The 16,845-nt window shown below is 42.7% G+C and overlaps 1 protein-coding gene across 5 annotated transcripts in view; it reads right to left on the bottom strand.

Moving 5' to 3' along the window:
- Positions 1-6,748: 6,748 nt before the first annotated feature.
- Positions 6,749-16,845, bottom strand: part of LARGE1 (LARGE xylosyl- and glucuronyltransferase 1) — a 278,352-nt gene continuing 268,255 nt past the window's right edge. For all 5 annotated transcript variants that reach the window (XM_064420387.1, XM_064420390.1, XM_064420389.1 and 2 more), the window contains one exon: positions 6,749-16,287. In XM_064420387.1, the coding sequence (XP_064276457.1) occupies positions 16,090-16,287 (198 nt within the window). In that variant the 3' untranslated portion in view covers positions 6,749-16,089. The remainder of the gene's footprint in view (positions 16,288-16,845) is intronic.

Below are 16,845 nucleotides of genomic sequence, written 5' to 3'. Positions count from 1 at the left end.
GGACACCTTCCACTAGATCAGGTTGCTCAAAGCCCCAGCCATACTGGCCCTGAACACTTCCAGTGATGAAGCATCAACAGCTTCTCTGTGCAGCCTGTTCCAGTGTCTCACCACCCTCACAGTTTGCAACCACTACCTCAACTTGCTTCAGATAACTCAGCTCTTTCCTACATCAAGGACTCCATACAAAGGATGAATGTTCAGAGGACACAAAATATTACAGCATGGGGTTTCAGCATTTGCTTCTCGTCTTGATCCCTCTTGTCTTGATCCCATCTGAACTTTGCAGTTGGGATGGGTACAGGAATGAAAGTACCTACAAAATCCCCCTCCACAATATCTCCATCTTGGCAGTCAGCAGACCACTACTTCTTGGAAAATTTGGCATGGCATCTTTACCCCAAAAGGAGAGACTCATGCATGTCTCATCTTGTCACAACACATGAGCATACACAGCCCTGCACCTCTCTTTTCTAGTCAAAGTCAAGCAGAGATGTGACAGGCTGAAATATTTTCCCTGTCAATAACCAAATGCTCCAGTTCCTGTGCCTTCAGCTTTGCAGCAGCTTGTAAAGCAAACTGCATTGACTGCTGGAATCTGCAGTAGAATCCCATTCAATTTTTTCCACACAACAGCTGGGTTAAAAATCTTTGACTAACATGGTTTCCCTGCCATACTAATCACTTTTCTTAATCAAACCAATGAACCATCCAATTTAAATCTGTTTCTCATAAAACAGACATTTCACAAAGATTCAGGTGTGATTAATAAGCACACAACTCATGACACTGAGCTGAAAGGGGCCTCCAGCTCCCAGTTCCTGCCTTTCCTGACAGCCAGAGATGTGAAGAAAGCAGTCAACCAGCTCAGGGTCAGGGCTGTGACAGCCCCTCAGCCTGCTGGGAAAGGACAGATAAACTGCTGGGTCTCTGTTGTGTTGTAGCTGAGGGGAGTAGCTGTAGTACTGCAGCAGAAGGACTTTTAAAGGCTCCAGCTGAAAATTAAGCATCTTGTTATTTTAAAGGATGTTTGAAGTTAAAGTCCTATGCCTCACACTCAGCTGCAATGAACAGAACAGGTGGACTGTTTCTAAAAAACTTCCTCACTGCAGGGGGAATAAAATGAAATTAAGCCAGACCACACATAGGCAGATGTTCCTACAGCAAGGCAATTCCCAGACAGAGAAGTTCTGATCCATGAACTGCTTCAATGCATGGTACCAAACCCCCCATCTGTGCTGGAGAAAAAAGCATGATGCTGCTTTGTTAATGGGTTCACTGTACAGGAACACAGTGACACAGGTTTGTGCTGCTGCTCTCTCCCTTCCTAGTAATCCCAGGGAAACCATGGAGCCTCACTGAAATAACTCAAGGTTTCCCACACTCTGACAGCCAGCAGCACCTCAGAGGGACATTGTGCAAAAACCACCTCCGTGAGTGCAGTAGCACATAGAGCAAGGAGGAATTTGCCATGAGAGCTTCTCCACAGCTTGAAATGGCCTGTGGTTTGTAGGCTTGCAGCTTACCCATATGAGCACACAGCCTCCCCACCCAAGCAGCCACTGCATAATGGGAAAACACAATGAGAAGTGAAGAAAGGCTGAAGACAGCATCACTAAAACAAGAAATGAGCTCCAAGGAAGAATGCTGCTTGAGAATAGGCAGTGTTAGGTTCAAAAAAATTTTAATAGAGGAATAAATAAATGCTGTCAGTACAAAGTGACATTTCTAGTCCTTGAAAGCTGTCTCTGCTGTTTGATGGAGCACTGTGGCAGCCCTCTGAGTGTGATACTTATACACTATTATGACTGTTATTTTGGAACTGAGTTGACTGATTTGTGTTAGGGGAGCTTCTCATCTATGTTTCCTTCAGCTGATCCTTTGAGGACTGACAGACACACATCTATGCAGTCTCAACCAGTGTTTTGCCTGTGAGTGCCTTGATGTTGCTTTGTTCCTTTAAGATTCCCTTATGGTTTGTCCAGCAATCCTGATGGGCGAACCCAACTTGACAAACTTCCTCCAGATTACCACAAACCAGCACATCAGTAAGATACAGCAGTAGTACAGATCTCCCAATTTCTTCACCACAAACCTAAGTAAAGGTTTCACACTTGTTGCAAACATTGCCCAGCCTGAGAAGGTAATGAGCAGGTCTGTGGGTTTGCACATGAGCTCCCCCAGAAATGAGAAAGAGTTGCCAGGTGAAGAAAGGACAAGGACTTGGGTCTTTTCAGGAGCAGTGATGAGACTAACAGGGTCGTAACATGTGGGCTGCTCCCTAAAAACAACATGAAAGAGCTCTTCTCAGCAAGAAATACATGGGAGTTCTCCAGTGCAAGACAAATCCAAGGACATGATAAAGGAAAGGCAACTGTACATGGAATCTCACACTTGCCTTTGCAGTTCAGGAAAGAGGAACAATTGCTTCTAAGAAATGCTGTTATGCCCTGAAGCAGAGGATGAATTGAACCCATTAGAGTTGTTCAATATGCTCTCTGGTGGCCACTTCAAAACAGTGGCTTTTGTTTAGCAAAATGTGTACAGCAGATATAATTGCAAAATTAACCTTCAAAATCAGAAACCAGCATAACTGAAGGAGCTGTATCAGCAAAACCTTCGAACAAGAACTCTGAGGGGTTGTTGCCATTTATCACCTGAAATTGCCAGCTCTGGAGCTAGACTGGGGGGTAAATGTCAGCAAAATGCTATTTTTTCCCTGGAATACAAAGACCGTTCAGTGACCAGCTGATACCTGTGGTTTCACCACAGGCAGTACTTGGGTTTGTACAACTGACACCCCCTTTTCAGCTTCGCTGTGAATAAGCTATGCTTTTATTTATGCTGCAACACAAAATTACCGAGGCTCAAGTTTTTGAGACATCCCAGCATGTGGGTTGTGAAATCCACACTTTGGCAGGTGAATGAGGTTTTTATTTTTGTTTTCTGCACAGGCTCTGGGTACCTTACTGTACAAGTCAAGGTAGAGCATGTGACTCATACTACCATCATGCAAGATTATTCTTATGGTATAATTTGGGCAGGGGGAGAAAGGAGAGAAATCGTAGACTGTGCTGCTGTGTGGCCGGAAAATGAAGGAACTGTAATAAGATTTGGTCTGTGGAAACCTGAGATGGAAACTCAAGTAGCAAATTAGGGAGATATATAGCCCTCTTTCACGCCACTTGAATGCCTAAATGTGTGGCAGAATTCTCATCAACATCTCCATCCTCACACCTGGCTCTTGAGCTGTGCAACATACCTCGAGGCAGCAAGCACACACACATCCCACATCTGTCTGTCCCTTCCAGTCACCATCTGACTCCTCTTTCTAAACAGCTTGAAGATGAATGTAGTTACACAGACCACCAGAAATCACACAGATGGAGAGAGAGAGCCTGGAGGAGAGTTGGCATGGAATGCCCCATCACTGCTTCAGTCTTGGGAACTCAACTTCCCCCTTCTGATGAAATGTAACTTTTGAGCCCAGGCTGAACACTCTAATCTGCCCTACTGCACCTGTCCTGCAGTATTAATAACCAACATAAATCCTAAAGGAAGCACTGTTCTTTATTCCTGATTTGTCAAAGGTGGATGGATTGGAAGGGTTGTGGGTAATATGGAAATGGCATAGGCAGAGGATCCCTTCTGGGAGCCTGATTATTGAAAAGCGGCTGCTATTTACACAGTTAATGCCATTCACTTCCTGCACCTGCTCAATCATTCATTTCCCAGTGCAAGCTAGCTTTGCCTTGCTGCAAAGTCAGGGAATTTAAGGGAGCTACACCTGCAGGTTTTCTTTTTCTGTGCAATGATTGCGGAGTTGAGCTTGTAAAACTCCCATTTGTACATTTCCAGTCTTTCATCTTCCTTTTCTGTCAATTATTTTCCCACCCACTTATATGTATATATGCTTTTCCAAGTATTTATGTTTCTGATAATGAATCCAAAGCCCTCTTTTTCTAACTCCTGTTGGACTCTCAGCCTATTCATGTACTACAAAAAAACCCATTTCATTCTGCAATTGTCCAAAAACACCCAAAAAATGAGCTAGCTTCCTCACTTATACTAGTTTTTCTTCATATTCATATTTGAGAGAGGCTCCATGCCCTATATCCAGGGACATCCAATTTTTTATTATGTCCCTATGAAAGTAAATTCTGTGTTTTCACCCCCAGCAAACACACTTTTTATTGCTGAATCTACTTTGAATTCTGGTTTAAAAGAAGACCAAAACAAACCACAAAGAATTATGCAGCTGACATTTCTTCCCATTCTTGCCCCAGTCTCCTTTCTTAATGAATAATGAATGGTAATGAATGTCTGCAGAGAGGCTGTAGGCCACCAAGTAGAAAGGAAGCAGGGAGAGAGCTGTAGCCCCATGGTTCTGCCTATTAGTGCTTTAGCATACACCAGCTGTCTAAGTTACATTAGGGGAGGGGCAGTTGCAGCTCTGAGGACCTGGAAAACCCATCAGGTTAAGTAATAGAAAAGTGGAAGGCTTCTGGTTTTTGGTTATATTTTTTTTTCCATTATCAAGAGAAGGACTCCTACATAATGTAAAATCCACGCTGCTACACAGCACATAAAGCCTTTGCAATACTAACCTGTTAAGATTTGATGCCATGGTGGTGGTGAGCTGTCATCCATCGTGGAGTATCCATCTGCTTGTTGTCATACTTACACAGGATCTGAATAAACTGCCCCCATCTGCCCAAGTTTTGGCTTTGGTTGCAACAGCAGGAAGAAGGTCAAGGTCAAGTAAAGCAGATAAACACGATTAACTGTGAGCAGATGATGACTCACCTGTTTTCAGTGGGAACAGCCTGGTACTAATGCATCTGATTGAACCAGGGTTGGAGGGATAAACCAACTTAAAGGGAATGACAATGCAAAAATTAAAAAGTAATAAAAAGCTTAAGGTCGAAAGCAAAACAGCTCATGACCTCTTTCTTTTTGTTCCCATCTGAAGAAACAACGGAATACTCTTAAAATCAGCATGTGTCAAGTCAGACGCTGGAAAGGAATTGAGAGGATTATTTCACAATTTTATTGCACAATTGAAAATTAACCTTTTCTTTTTTAATATTTACAAGCCATTTACTTTGCACACACAATCTAAACAGCATTTTCCCCGATAAAATTGTCTCCTAGAAAACTTACACACAGACTGAAGCATATGTGTAAATTAAGTGGTTTGTGTTAAATGCAAATTGCCTCAGTCTGGAGGGGGAGGTGCTTGGGAGATGGGGCAGCATAAGGAAAGAAGACACATTTTTTCTCTTTCCTGAAACATTACTTAAAAATCTTTCCCCAAGCTGGGGAGAGAAACAGAAGAGTTGAAGCAGAAGGACAGCCAGTCAGGTGATATATTAGGAAATTCAAGGTGCTGAGTTGGAGAGTCAGAATCTTCAGTGCCACAAGCCTTGTTTCATGCATAGCTCACCCTAAAGGTCATGGCACTCCAGTTTTCCCCTGGAGAATGTAGAATCACCTTGGCCATGAGAGAAAAAGAATGAGGTTTGAGTCTTAAAAAGAAACACACATGAAAAGCCATTGTTGGGGGATTTTACCCTTTCTCAGAGTTTCTTACCTGCACTGTTGGAAATGTGCTGGCTGACACACTGCCACAAACCTGGCACAACCTGACACCAATGCCAGGGGTAATATTTTACCCACCATTATGAAGCCCGTGGTTTTGGGCTGAAAATGAGTGCTTCCCTGGCTGTTAGCACAAGCTGCCTGTCACAACACTCAGCACAGTCTCTGGAGTCCACAAATCACCCCCTCCCGTGGCTGATCCACCCACACCTTTTCTGTCACTTGGATTGTTGTTCTCAAGTTTGTCAGCTAATATTGAATATAAAGCCTTGCAGCACTTACTGCTCAGTTTCCAGGGGATTTTGACACCTGCAATCTTAAACGAGTAGGTGGCAACTCTAAAACTGATGCTCACCACCAGCACTGTAACCTTTTCTGCTGCTCACAGAGCAAGGGGTGAAGTGGTGCTGAAGTGAACTGAAATGCCCTCTTCTGAAGTCCTGCTCACTCCATTGATTCAAAGGAAACAAAGGGGACTGAAAAGGATGACAATCACCAGAAAAAGCTGCCCAGGAAGCGTCACCATCCCTGGAGGCATTTAAAAGATGAGTAGGTGTGGCCCTTAGGGACATGGCTTAGTGGTGGACTTGATCATAGATGTCTCTTCCAACCTAAATCATTCCATGACTCTATGACCAGCTCCCACACCACGGGTCTCAAGACAGCTGCCAAGTTGTATGGACTGAATCAGGGCCTGGATGGTTCTAGCTGGGCACCTAAGAACTAAGGGTTCTGGCACTGTGAGATTCATTTGGTATTCAGATCACTTTGGTGCTACCTTTCATCAAGTTTTGGGTACCCTAGGGAGGAGAAGTGGATTAAGTTTTGTTTTTGCATTAATGGCATTAGAGGCCTAAGTCCTCTCTCCTCTCCTCTCCTCTCCTCTCCTCTCCTCTCCTCTCCTCTCCTCTCCTCTCCTCTCCTCTCCTCTCCTCTCCTCTCCTCTCCTCTCCTCTCCTCTCCTCTCCTCTCCTCTCCTCTCCTCTCCTCTCCTCTCCTCTCCTCTCCTCTCCTCTCCTCTCCTCTCCTCTCCTCTCCTCTCCTCTCCTCTCCTCTCCTCTCCTCTCCTCTCCTCTCCTCTCCTCTCCTCTCCTCTCCTCTCCTCTCCTCTCCTCTCCTCTCCTCTCCTCTCCTCTCTCACTTTTTAAAATGAATATGTTATTGATAGTTTAAGGGAGCCAGCAATGGAGAGATGTCTTTTCTCTACGTAATAGTTATCATCAGATCTCAGCACTGTGGATGTTGTACATATAGTCTTTAAAATACCTGTAAACACCAGCCTAAGGTAGATATAAAGATGGATTTAGGGCTGCAGCAGATGGCAACATGGAGAAAAAGTGGAAAACACAAGAATGGTCTGGCTAAAGAAGGATCCTGAAATGGAACCCTACAGAAATAGGGGGAAATTTGTAAATACTGGAAACCTGTGCTAAAATTCCTGGCTTGAATAGATTACTAACCCTCATAGTGCTGCTGATTCCAGCCACACAGGACTATTTACAATTACTCTCTTCCTCTCAAAACAGTATTTTTCTGGAAGGTCTATGGATGTAGTAGACAGAAAACTTTGAACAAAATGAGTATGTTAAAAATAAACCAAAACATAGTGAACCCATTTTTACAGCTTTAAAATGATGAATTTTTTATCAGGTGTAGCTTGAAGATTAAAATTGAAAAAATCCCCGCAGAATAAATTTGTGTGGAGGCTCAGGTGCCATGTGAGAAACACTGCTCTAGTACTGAACTCATGCAGTGGTCTGGTATGAGCCAGCAGACTTTCATACTTATTGGAAGAGACATAGCTAGGTAGAAATAAAACCTGTGATAGCACAAACTAATAAAGAAGAATACCCCAGGCTACAGGAAAGATTTTCCCTGCACTAACATGGAGGACAACTCAATGACCCCTCAGTTCTGTTCTTCTCCACAGACAATGGTGTAATGTTTTCAAGTCTGACAGATGCAGAAGCAAGCTACAACCTATTAAAATAAACAGAACAGAATCACAGAACATCCTGAGTTGGAAAAGACCCACAAGGATCACCAAGTCCAGCTCCTGGCCCTGGACAGGACCATGCCCAAGAAGCACACCATGTGCCTGAGAATATTGTCCAAATGCTTTTTGATCTTTGTCAGGCACAGTGCTGTGACCATTTCCCTGGGGAGCCTGTTCCAGTGCCCAACTACCCACTGGGTGAAGAACTTCTACTGATATCAAACCTAAACCTCCCCTGACACAACTTCAGGCCATTCCTGGGTTCTGTCACTGGTCACCAGAGAGATGAGATCAGTGCCTACCCCTCCTCTTTCCCTCATGAGGAAGTTGTAATTGTAGTGAGGTCTCTTCCCAAGTTTCTTCTTCTCCAGGTTGAAAAAGCCAAATTATCTCAGACACACCTCCTATGGCTTCCCCTCTAAACCCTTCAGCATCTTTCTGGATGCTGAATCTAAAGCTGAGAGCTTTAGATCTTTATTATACTGTGGTGCCCAAAACTGCCCCCAGCACTGAGGCTGCTCCAGTGCAGAGCAGAGCAGGACAATCCCCTTCTTTGCCCAGCTGATGATGCTGTGTCTGATGCCCCCAGGACAGGGCTGGCCCTTCTAGCTGCCAGGGTACTGCTGGCTCATATTCAACTTTGAATATGAATATCTAAATATCTTAATTTCACTCATGAAATGGAAATGAAAGCAATAAAATTTAGAAAATATTTGTGTCTTGGGTGATCTGATTCAGAGTTGTTTTTTACTACAAGCCCTTTTTTTTGCTCTATGAAGTGTAAACAGAAAGATGATGATAGTGCCTGTATTCTCTGCATTTATGACAGAAGCTGTAAGGTTAACTTGGTGGATATTTTATATTGATGACTTGCTGTGAATGTTAATCCTTGTGGGTCCTTACAGTACTCAATAGCTTTTTTATTTTTTAAATTGCCTTTGCTGTTCTTTGAAGAAGCCTTAACAGTGAAAAATAGAAGATGTAAACTCTCTGGAAGCCATTTGAACCTGTATGGAAATACTCATTGATATTATGGATGGAAAACATAATTTTGCTTATCTGTCTATTCTCTTATCAACACAGCAGAAGGTTGAACACTGGCCTGAACACTGAGTCTCAGGTCAGCTGGATTAATTGGTGCTAATATAATTAGTAAACACTGAGCAAGGTGTCAAGGGAAAATACACACATCTCTTGTTCGCATTCTGGACCAGCAAACTGCTGAGTCCCAACTTTTCCTCACCCCAAGGGGCCTCTGTCACTCACAGCAAGTGTACATCGAAAATGCAGAAAAGCTCAGCAAAGTCAGTCATCAGAATAAGAGATTTCATACTGAACTCGCTATTTCCATCTACAAACAGTCACAGGTGGTGGTGCCCCTTCTTTCCTGCTGCTGGTGGTTAGGTCTGACTGGATGAAGAATTCATGGATCAATCTGCATTGGACAGCTCTTCCTTCCCTTACAGCATCACTGGAGAGCACTGCTGGAACAAGAGTTCCACAGGCAGATCAAAAGAAGAAATTCTATGAACTCACTAACTCTAGCTTTGCCCCAACCGTTGACCTTAGTGCTGACAATTTAAGAAAGGCTGGATAGTCAAGACTCCTACTGTTATCAAGCTTCTATTATATTTTTTTTTCCCCTTTTTGTTAAGGGCACCAAAGGATCAGTGTGGGAATCCAAAGAATTGAAACAAATTAAATAACTTTGAGCTGAGAATGGTTTACTCGCAGTGCTTTCAGGAATTTTACAATCCATAGAATTTACTGCAGGTGGGCCACATTGGCCAGTGTTGGTTAAGAAATGCCACAAATCCAGAATGAGGTTAGTCCAGCCCACACATCCTATGAACAGATCTTCTGAGGGACTTCAAAATGCTCATGTCTTCCTCATTCCTCTGAAAATCTGGCTACTTAAAATAAACCCATCATACCCCCACCTGCAATTATTTACTCCATATTTCTTTCCTTACCTGACAGACTGCTCATAGTCCTTAGAGTGATCCCAGTGATGGAGCAGACATGCCTGGACAGAGCTGGGATTCATCACTCTTGCAAATTCAGCTGTTTGCATTTGTAGCCTGGGGGTGAGTGCTACAAGGCCTCTGAATGTGTGATTTCCATCAGCTTCATAGGACCCCCTCCACATGAGAAAAGCCTGCAGAACTGCAGGTGTTCTGTTCAGAACAGAACTGCAGGTGTTCTGCTTTGAAAGCCTGAGAGCATGTGGGATAGTTGATTTTCCTAAATCACAGATTATACCTATCCTTTGGGGGAAAAAAAAAAAGTCTGTCTTTGCTCAAAATTAAGACTGCTATCGTATTATGAAAACCTCAATGAAAGAAGAAGTAAAAAGAAGTATCATACACCCAGCTGCTTCATTCACCCAAATATTATGCATTCTGTGCAGAGAAAGAAAGAGAACTCCCTCAAAAAAACCTGGACAAAGACTTGTGCACAGGCCACGTCCTACTATATATGTGTGAGGGGACAGAAAGAAGTTTTATGAGCAAATCACCAACTCCACCACCAACTTAAAATTTCATATCCTCTAACTTACATGTGATTGAATTTGCAGCCTTATCACAAGCCTCCTGACGTAGTTGTTAATGTTGAAAATGCACACTTCTGTTGACTGACAATTATGTTGCTATAATACTCAGAAATAGGCTAAGCATGGCTTGAATCACCTGGCCTAATACGTTTGTGGACCTCTTCTTGAACATATATGGTAAGGGTGTCTAAATCTCTGGTCAGAGAATTACCCTCAGGTCAGAACCATTTCTTTTAGAATGAAATTTTGTGTCTTTTGGCAATGGGCATGGAGCTCTCAAATGCAGCCTTTTCTGCCTGTGCAGTGACTTCCACTTCCATGCTGCAGAGATTTAAGACATTTTAACCCTACAGAAATAGTAATGTGCTGGAAGCAAGGAAGCTGCTCTTACCTTACATATGCTTCTCTCATATGTGGAGAAGCCACACACAATGCCTGAACAGATACTAAACTCTAAACCTGGGCTTCAGACTGCATCCTGACACTTTAGTGACCTAACACTTCCACTGGAGTATCCACTAACACGTCTGAACAAATATGCTCATATCACTGGCCACATAAATAAATATTTGGCTGGCTTTCTAATTCCCTGATTATTTTTTTTCAACTCAACATCATAATTCTACTCTGTAAACAATCCCCAAATCCCAAATAAGGGTACGAGGAAAATGTTCCAGCCAACTGACGCAGACACAGCTTCTTTTAAAATTCTCAAGGACTTTATGTTCTCTTTTGGGAATGTATAACTACTCATAAAACTGAACTCTTATAAAAGCAAGATTTTTCTAAATCCAGGTTTGTAAGTATTTCCTGAGAAATAATTTCTGTGCACAGCCAGCAGCTTTTCCAAGCAATTTCATATAGTAAAACAATATACAATATTCAAATAATCCACAATACACCTAAGTGTTTGGATGTAAACACACCATCTAAATATACATTATTAATTACTACTGTGAAAATGACTTCATTGAGCTATCAATGCTTCTGCATTTTCAATGCTGCAGTGGGAATACCTGATTACTGGCTGGCATTTTCTACTAGTGACTTATTTGTTCCAGTTTCACCTAGTGGAGTTGCAGAAACTTAGCTGTTTTTTTTTTCCCCTAATATTGAAATATCTTTTGAGGTAACAATGATACATTCCCTTTCTAGCACTCCCACCACTGAAAGTGTTAGACCTGGTTGAAGTTCATAAATAATGACACTCACCCCACTTGCTGATCTTGCTGTGTTCTGCTGCTGCTGCCCTGAAACCTGAGGAACACCCATACAGTATCTGGCAGAGCAGGAAGGAATGTCCTGAGCAATGCCTAAGAGTAATATCTCTGCTGATTTGCCAGGACTCCCAGTGCTTCTGGCCATTAATCTTTCTCAGCCGAAAACAGATGGGGCTATTAGGCAGGCTGGAGTAATGGGGGAAACTGGCAAGACGGAGAAGGAAATGCATTATCTTCTGGGTAGAACTGCACATAAAAATGAGAACATTAAAAATGTATTTTTCATATTTAATTGGACGATGTATGATTATACCTACCAGAAAATGATGTGCAATGTGCTTTGTGCAGGGCATTTATAAAACTGTTCAGCTGTGCTAGGGCCTTATTTTCCTCTGTGGAGAGAAACAGCAGCTACGGTTCTGACAAGCTTTTTGTGCTTTTCCCTCTAACACAGGGCTTATTCTGCTGCAACAGCTACTGCAAATAACACTACAAAGTGCCTCTGCTTGTTGCAGTAAAAGCAAAATGCATCTTACAATTTACCACATGAAGCTAACCAGGTAAAAAATCAGAACTTTACGAGTAATGGGAGCATATGTCATATTCAGTCTAACTGAGGTGATGGAACTGCAGGTACAGCTGCTAATTCCTTTATGCTATGACATCCAAGATAATGATTACAAACAGAAAAAAAACCAGCAAATTAGGAAGTGGGACCAGATTGTTTACACAGGAAACTAGCAAGGCTGGAAGGAATAACTACAACTAGGAGTTGGGGAAAAGCCTGATAGATACTAAGAACTATCCCAGATAAACAGAGACATTTTCTATGCAGGTAAATGGTAGGTGATCCTTAGCGAGAAAGTGATAGGATGGAAACCACAGCTAAACTTTTGAAGGTGTGTGTATGTGTGTGTATATATCTCTATATATAGATATATCTACTGTCACAAGAAGTGGAAACATATCAGAAGGGTATAAAGGGTATGATAAGGAAGTGTTTCACCCAAAACTTGCACTTGCAGAGCCTGTTACATCACAGGAAGAAACATGAAAACAAAAATAGGAGGACTAGTGCCAGGCACCAGGTTATTATTTGGCATAATAATTATGTCTGAAAGTGGTGGGATGTCAAAAGATGCTGGAAAATACACAGTTCTGGCTTTGGGACTTGAAAAGTTTACAATGACTCTTAAATGTCAATGTTTAGTAGTGGAGAGGGAAAAGGGAGACACAGAACAAAATATGTCAAGATAAGAACCCAATTTCTGTAATACTTTATTTCTGATCCCCTAATTAGGAAAAGGTGAGCATTTAGGAAGGTGAAAGAGGAAAATACCCTCAAAACCTAGTAGGGTGACATTAAAGGTAAATTTAAAACCAAAAACCTCTTTTTCTTTTTAAAGAATCAATAGCTCTAAGAAAACCTGAAATCCTCAGATTAAAATAGAAAGGGCTGATAGACAGCCATGGAGTATGGTACCCCTTGGACAAATGGAAGACAAAGACAAGGAAATGTTGATATGACTAAATGGGAAATTTCAGAAGTTATTGAGGCCAAACAGGAAACCTCCAGAGAATGGAAATAAAACTGTGTAAAGATGGAAGAAGGTATGTAACAGTTAAGATGGAGTTTGAGGAAGCTAAGAGGGAATCTGAAGAGCAAACAGTAGGAAGTTAAAACTGAAAATGAACATTTGCTCAGTACACCAAAAGCAGGAAGTGGAGATAACAGGCAGGCCACCCCAAGCAAGTAGAAGAAACAATTAAAGACAATAAGAACATTGCCAAGAATCTAAATGATTTATTTGCATCAGTCTTCACTGAGAGGGTGCTGGAGTGGTATCTAAACGAGAGACTCACACTTTCCAAATATCAAAGATAAGGAGATTGAGGACTCAAGAGAGAAGTTGGTGGAACAAATCAATAAATCAAAGGCATTAAGTTACCAGGTTTATCAGCTACTTCTGGAAGATTTCAGGAGAAAACTGAGAATTAAGTAACAAAGTTCCTAGCAAATACTTACTACAGCAGAGGACTGGAAGACAGCCAGTGTTATAAATGAATTGGGAATTTTTTTTGTTGTCAGTGGTGGATTTTTTCATGGTGTTGGAGAAGCCCTGGCAGTTACAGACTGATATGTAATCCTAACTTGCCATCAGGTAAATTGTTTGAAATGTGCTAAAAACCCTCAAGACCCCCACCTCTCAAATTATGAAGCACAGAGACAAATATGACATGATAGATACAAGTCAGTACAGTGTCTATAAGGACAAAACAAGGGCCTCTTTGCACCTACTACCAATCTCTCAGCTGATTGCACTAGCCAGCACACCTAAGCCTACCCAGGAGGTCCCAAGACTCATTCAACAGGCAAGTAGCAAATCATTACCTCCCTGCTCCCCCATCCTTCACCACTGAGAAGAGAATAATGAGAAGAATACTGATAATGGAACAGCCAAATAACGTACAGGTTATGCTGCTGTAGGGCAATCCAGTCTATCCTTGGGAACGTTGTTAAGCCAAGGAGAAATGTACATCTGGAAATGAAAATTTTTTTTAATATATGGAACATAATGGTGGCCACACTGAAGCTCTGACTGGAGATTTCATGTAGGTACAATGAATGGTAGCCTCTCTTAGATCAGCTTTTGGGATCTTCCTGCACACTGGCTAATCAACAGCCTCTGTGCAGCAGGGTTCTTCTCAATTCTCAATCAGCACAATGACCTGTGCCTTTAATGGTAATACAGGACTTGGGCAGTTAAGACTCTGATGTTTTTAGAAGAATGTATCTTAGCCAGAACTGAGCACTAATATCACTTCTTCTCAGCTCTCTCCAGCTTTTTATGTAAATCTTTGCATAAAGCCATTAAGAACAGAAAAAAAAAAGCTCTTTGGAAAATTATTCAGTGATGTATTCTTATGCAGCCAACACTCCCAGGGGAAGAAGTGAAAACTACACACAGCCTCCCGCCCCTTTTTATTTCTTGTCAAAGACATTGCCTTTTTGGGCTTTTCTTATATATACACAGAATGATGAACTGATATTTGTAGTTTAAATGTCTGGTTTAACTGCGTGGTTTCCACCGTAACAGAAATCTCTCACAAATGTCAGGTTAGAAATAAAACCAAGCTCTAGAGGGATGAGGTGGGGAGGAAAGTAGAAGGTCCAGTGGCTGAAAAACAAAATGGAAAAATGTGAGCAGAACACAATATGGATCCGTTTCCCAGCTCAGGCAGTGGTATTGGTACATGTGGTTGTTTGGGGCAGGGAGACAGACACATTGCTCACTGAGTTGTTTCTGCTTTCTCTATTAACATTGCAACAGAAATTACAAATAGCCCTGAAAGGGGTAGTGCACCTTATCTCTTCCTCCCATGTAAACACAACATTAATACTGCAGATAAAGAAAATGGCAAAAAGTCCAGTGTCTTGTTTTCTGCATTTTGCTTGTTAGGTTCCTGTTCGACCTCCAGCAAATTCCTGTGTGTACCGATGTTGTGAACTTGACCAGTCCACGTTCAAGCAAACACTCACTCAGATTCCCAACACATTCTTTTCTCCCCGTCCAATGGGGAGTTTATTCCTAACAGTTCTGCTCCTTTAATTATAAACTCCTTTAACGAAGTAGTTCTGAGACCTTGCAGCAGGCAGCAGGAGAGCACCAAGGCTACTAGTTGCCCTTTTACTCATTTATATTCACTGTTCAGCAAAGAAGTCCACTTAAAGCCTAAGGCCCAGTGCCTTCACGGATGGGCAGCACTGAAATGAGCCTACAAATCAGTATTCCCCAGGCACAATGTGCCTTATAGGTAAAATCCAATTCTTGCCTAAAAAAGATAAAGGGTTAGAGCCAGGCCCTTCATCTTATGAGACACAAGTGAACAAGTTGCTCTGATGAAAACAGACTTTAAAGTGACAAGTTTTGTTCACTTTCTGGCGGAGCTACTGATCTTCTTTACTGGACCACCAAAACTGAAGATGGCAAAGAAACACAAGGGAGATATTTCCTTGGCAAGGAAAGGAGCAGCATTTAGGACTGGGGCCAAGGCAGGGTGGGATATAGGGGATTTTCCTGATAAAAAAATTGATTTGAGAAAAAAAGACCAACCAATATCATGTATACAACTGAACCAGTAACACACCACCTCAGGAGTGCAGTATTGTATGAGCGTCCCCTGTGTTTTCAAGGCTAATTCAGACCTTTGGCTCATCCTGCATTAACAAGGTCATCCATGTTAACAGGGCCCCTGTGAAAGTTCACAGGTGAAAGTTCCCTTTTAGAGTAGTGCAGATTTGAAATTCACAGGACAGCGACCCGAAGATCTTCCTTTACAGATAAAAAGCATGTCAAATTATTAAATAGCAACATGAAATCCTATATTCTGAAGGTCTGGCTGTGCTCTGCAGTCAAGAGAGCGGAGTGCAATCCCAGTCCCTGCCCAGTCCCCACCTTCGGTGGCTTGGAGGGCGCCTGGCCGGCCCCGCTCGCAGACACCTCACGAACGCTAAAGCCGACAGACCCGGGGCAGTTGGGGAAGGGATGAACGAGCATAGTCCGAAGAGATGTCACTTCAAATTTCTACTGTTAGAACTGCCAAGTATGATATAAAAACAGAAAGTGTTTCTCAGTTTGGAGTTCGAAGCCCAGGCCCCAGACGCTGAGGGGCTCTTGCCTCAGTGTCCCTGCTGGCCAGGCACGGGCTCCACGGTGCTAACTGTTGTTCTCTGCCGTGAGATATTTGAGGGCCGCGAAGCCGTAGTGGCGCGACATGTCCTGCTGGAACTCCTCCTTGAGCGTCTTGAGGCAGATGCGGTATTGCTTGTTGGAGCGGAACTTGGTGATGTCGAAGCTGGGCGCGTGCGGCATGTGGATCATGTAGGCATTGGGCAGCACCGTGAACTCGTACTCCTGCGGGACAAAGGCACGGCTGTCAGGGGGATCCCAGCCTCCCCCAAGGCACCTCCCCTGCACCTCCACAGCCAAACGTGCTCCATGGCGTTAACGGCGCGGTTTGTGTCTCAGCAACAGCAAACCCATCAGGGATCTCAAACAAGCTGCCTTTGTTTTTTCAAGTAGCTTTTTCTTGGTTTTTTGAAAGATCTGCTTAATCTTTTTGTAAAATAGAATTTTTTGGGTTGGAAGGCACCTTTAAAGACAATCTAGATCAACCTTCCTGCCATGAGCAGGGACATCTTCAACTAGATCAGGTTGTCAGGGCCCCATCCAAACTGACCTTTCATGTTTCCAGCGATGGGGTGTACACCTTCCCTCTGGATAATCTCCCCCAGTATTTTACTACCCTCATGGTAAAAAAACCCCAACAATTTTAAAAGATTTTATCCCATATAAGCCAAATAATGGGGAAATAGTACAAAAGGCACACCTGAGGCTATGTCTGCCACACAGATTTTTCAGCAGTATGATTGCAACAACACAGCTGTGACTACATAGCATGAGTCTTAAGCG

This window comes from Passer domesticus, chromosome 5 (assembly GCF_036417665.1).
Source record: "Passer domesticus isolate bPasDom1 chromosome 5, bPasDom1.hap1, whole genome shotgun sequence".
Classification (NCBI taxonomy): Eukaryota; Metazoa; Chordata; class Aves; order Passeriformes; family Passeridae; genus Passer; species Passer domesticus.
Note: the sequence above shows the minus strand (reverse complement) of the source record. Positions and strands in the feature narration are given on the sequence as shown.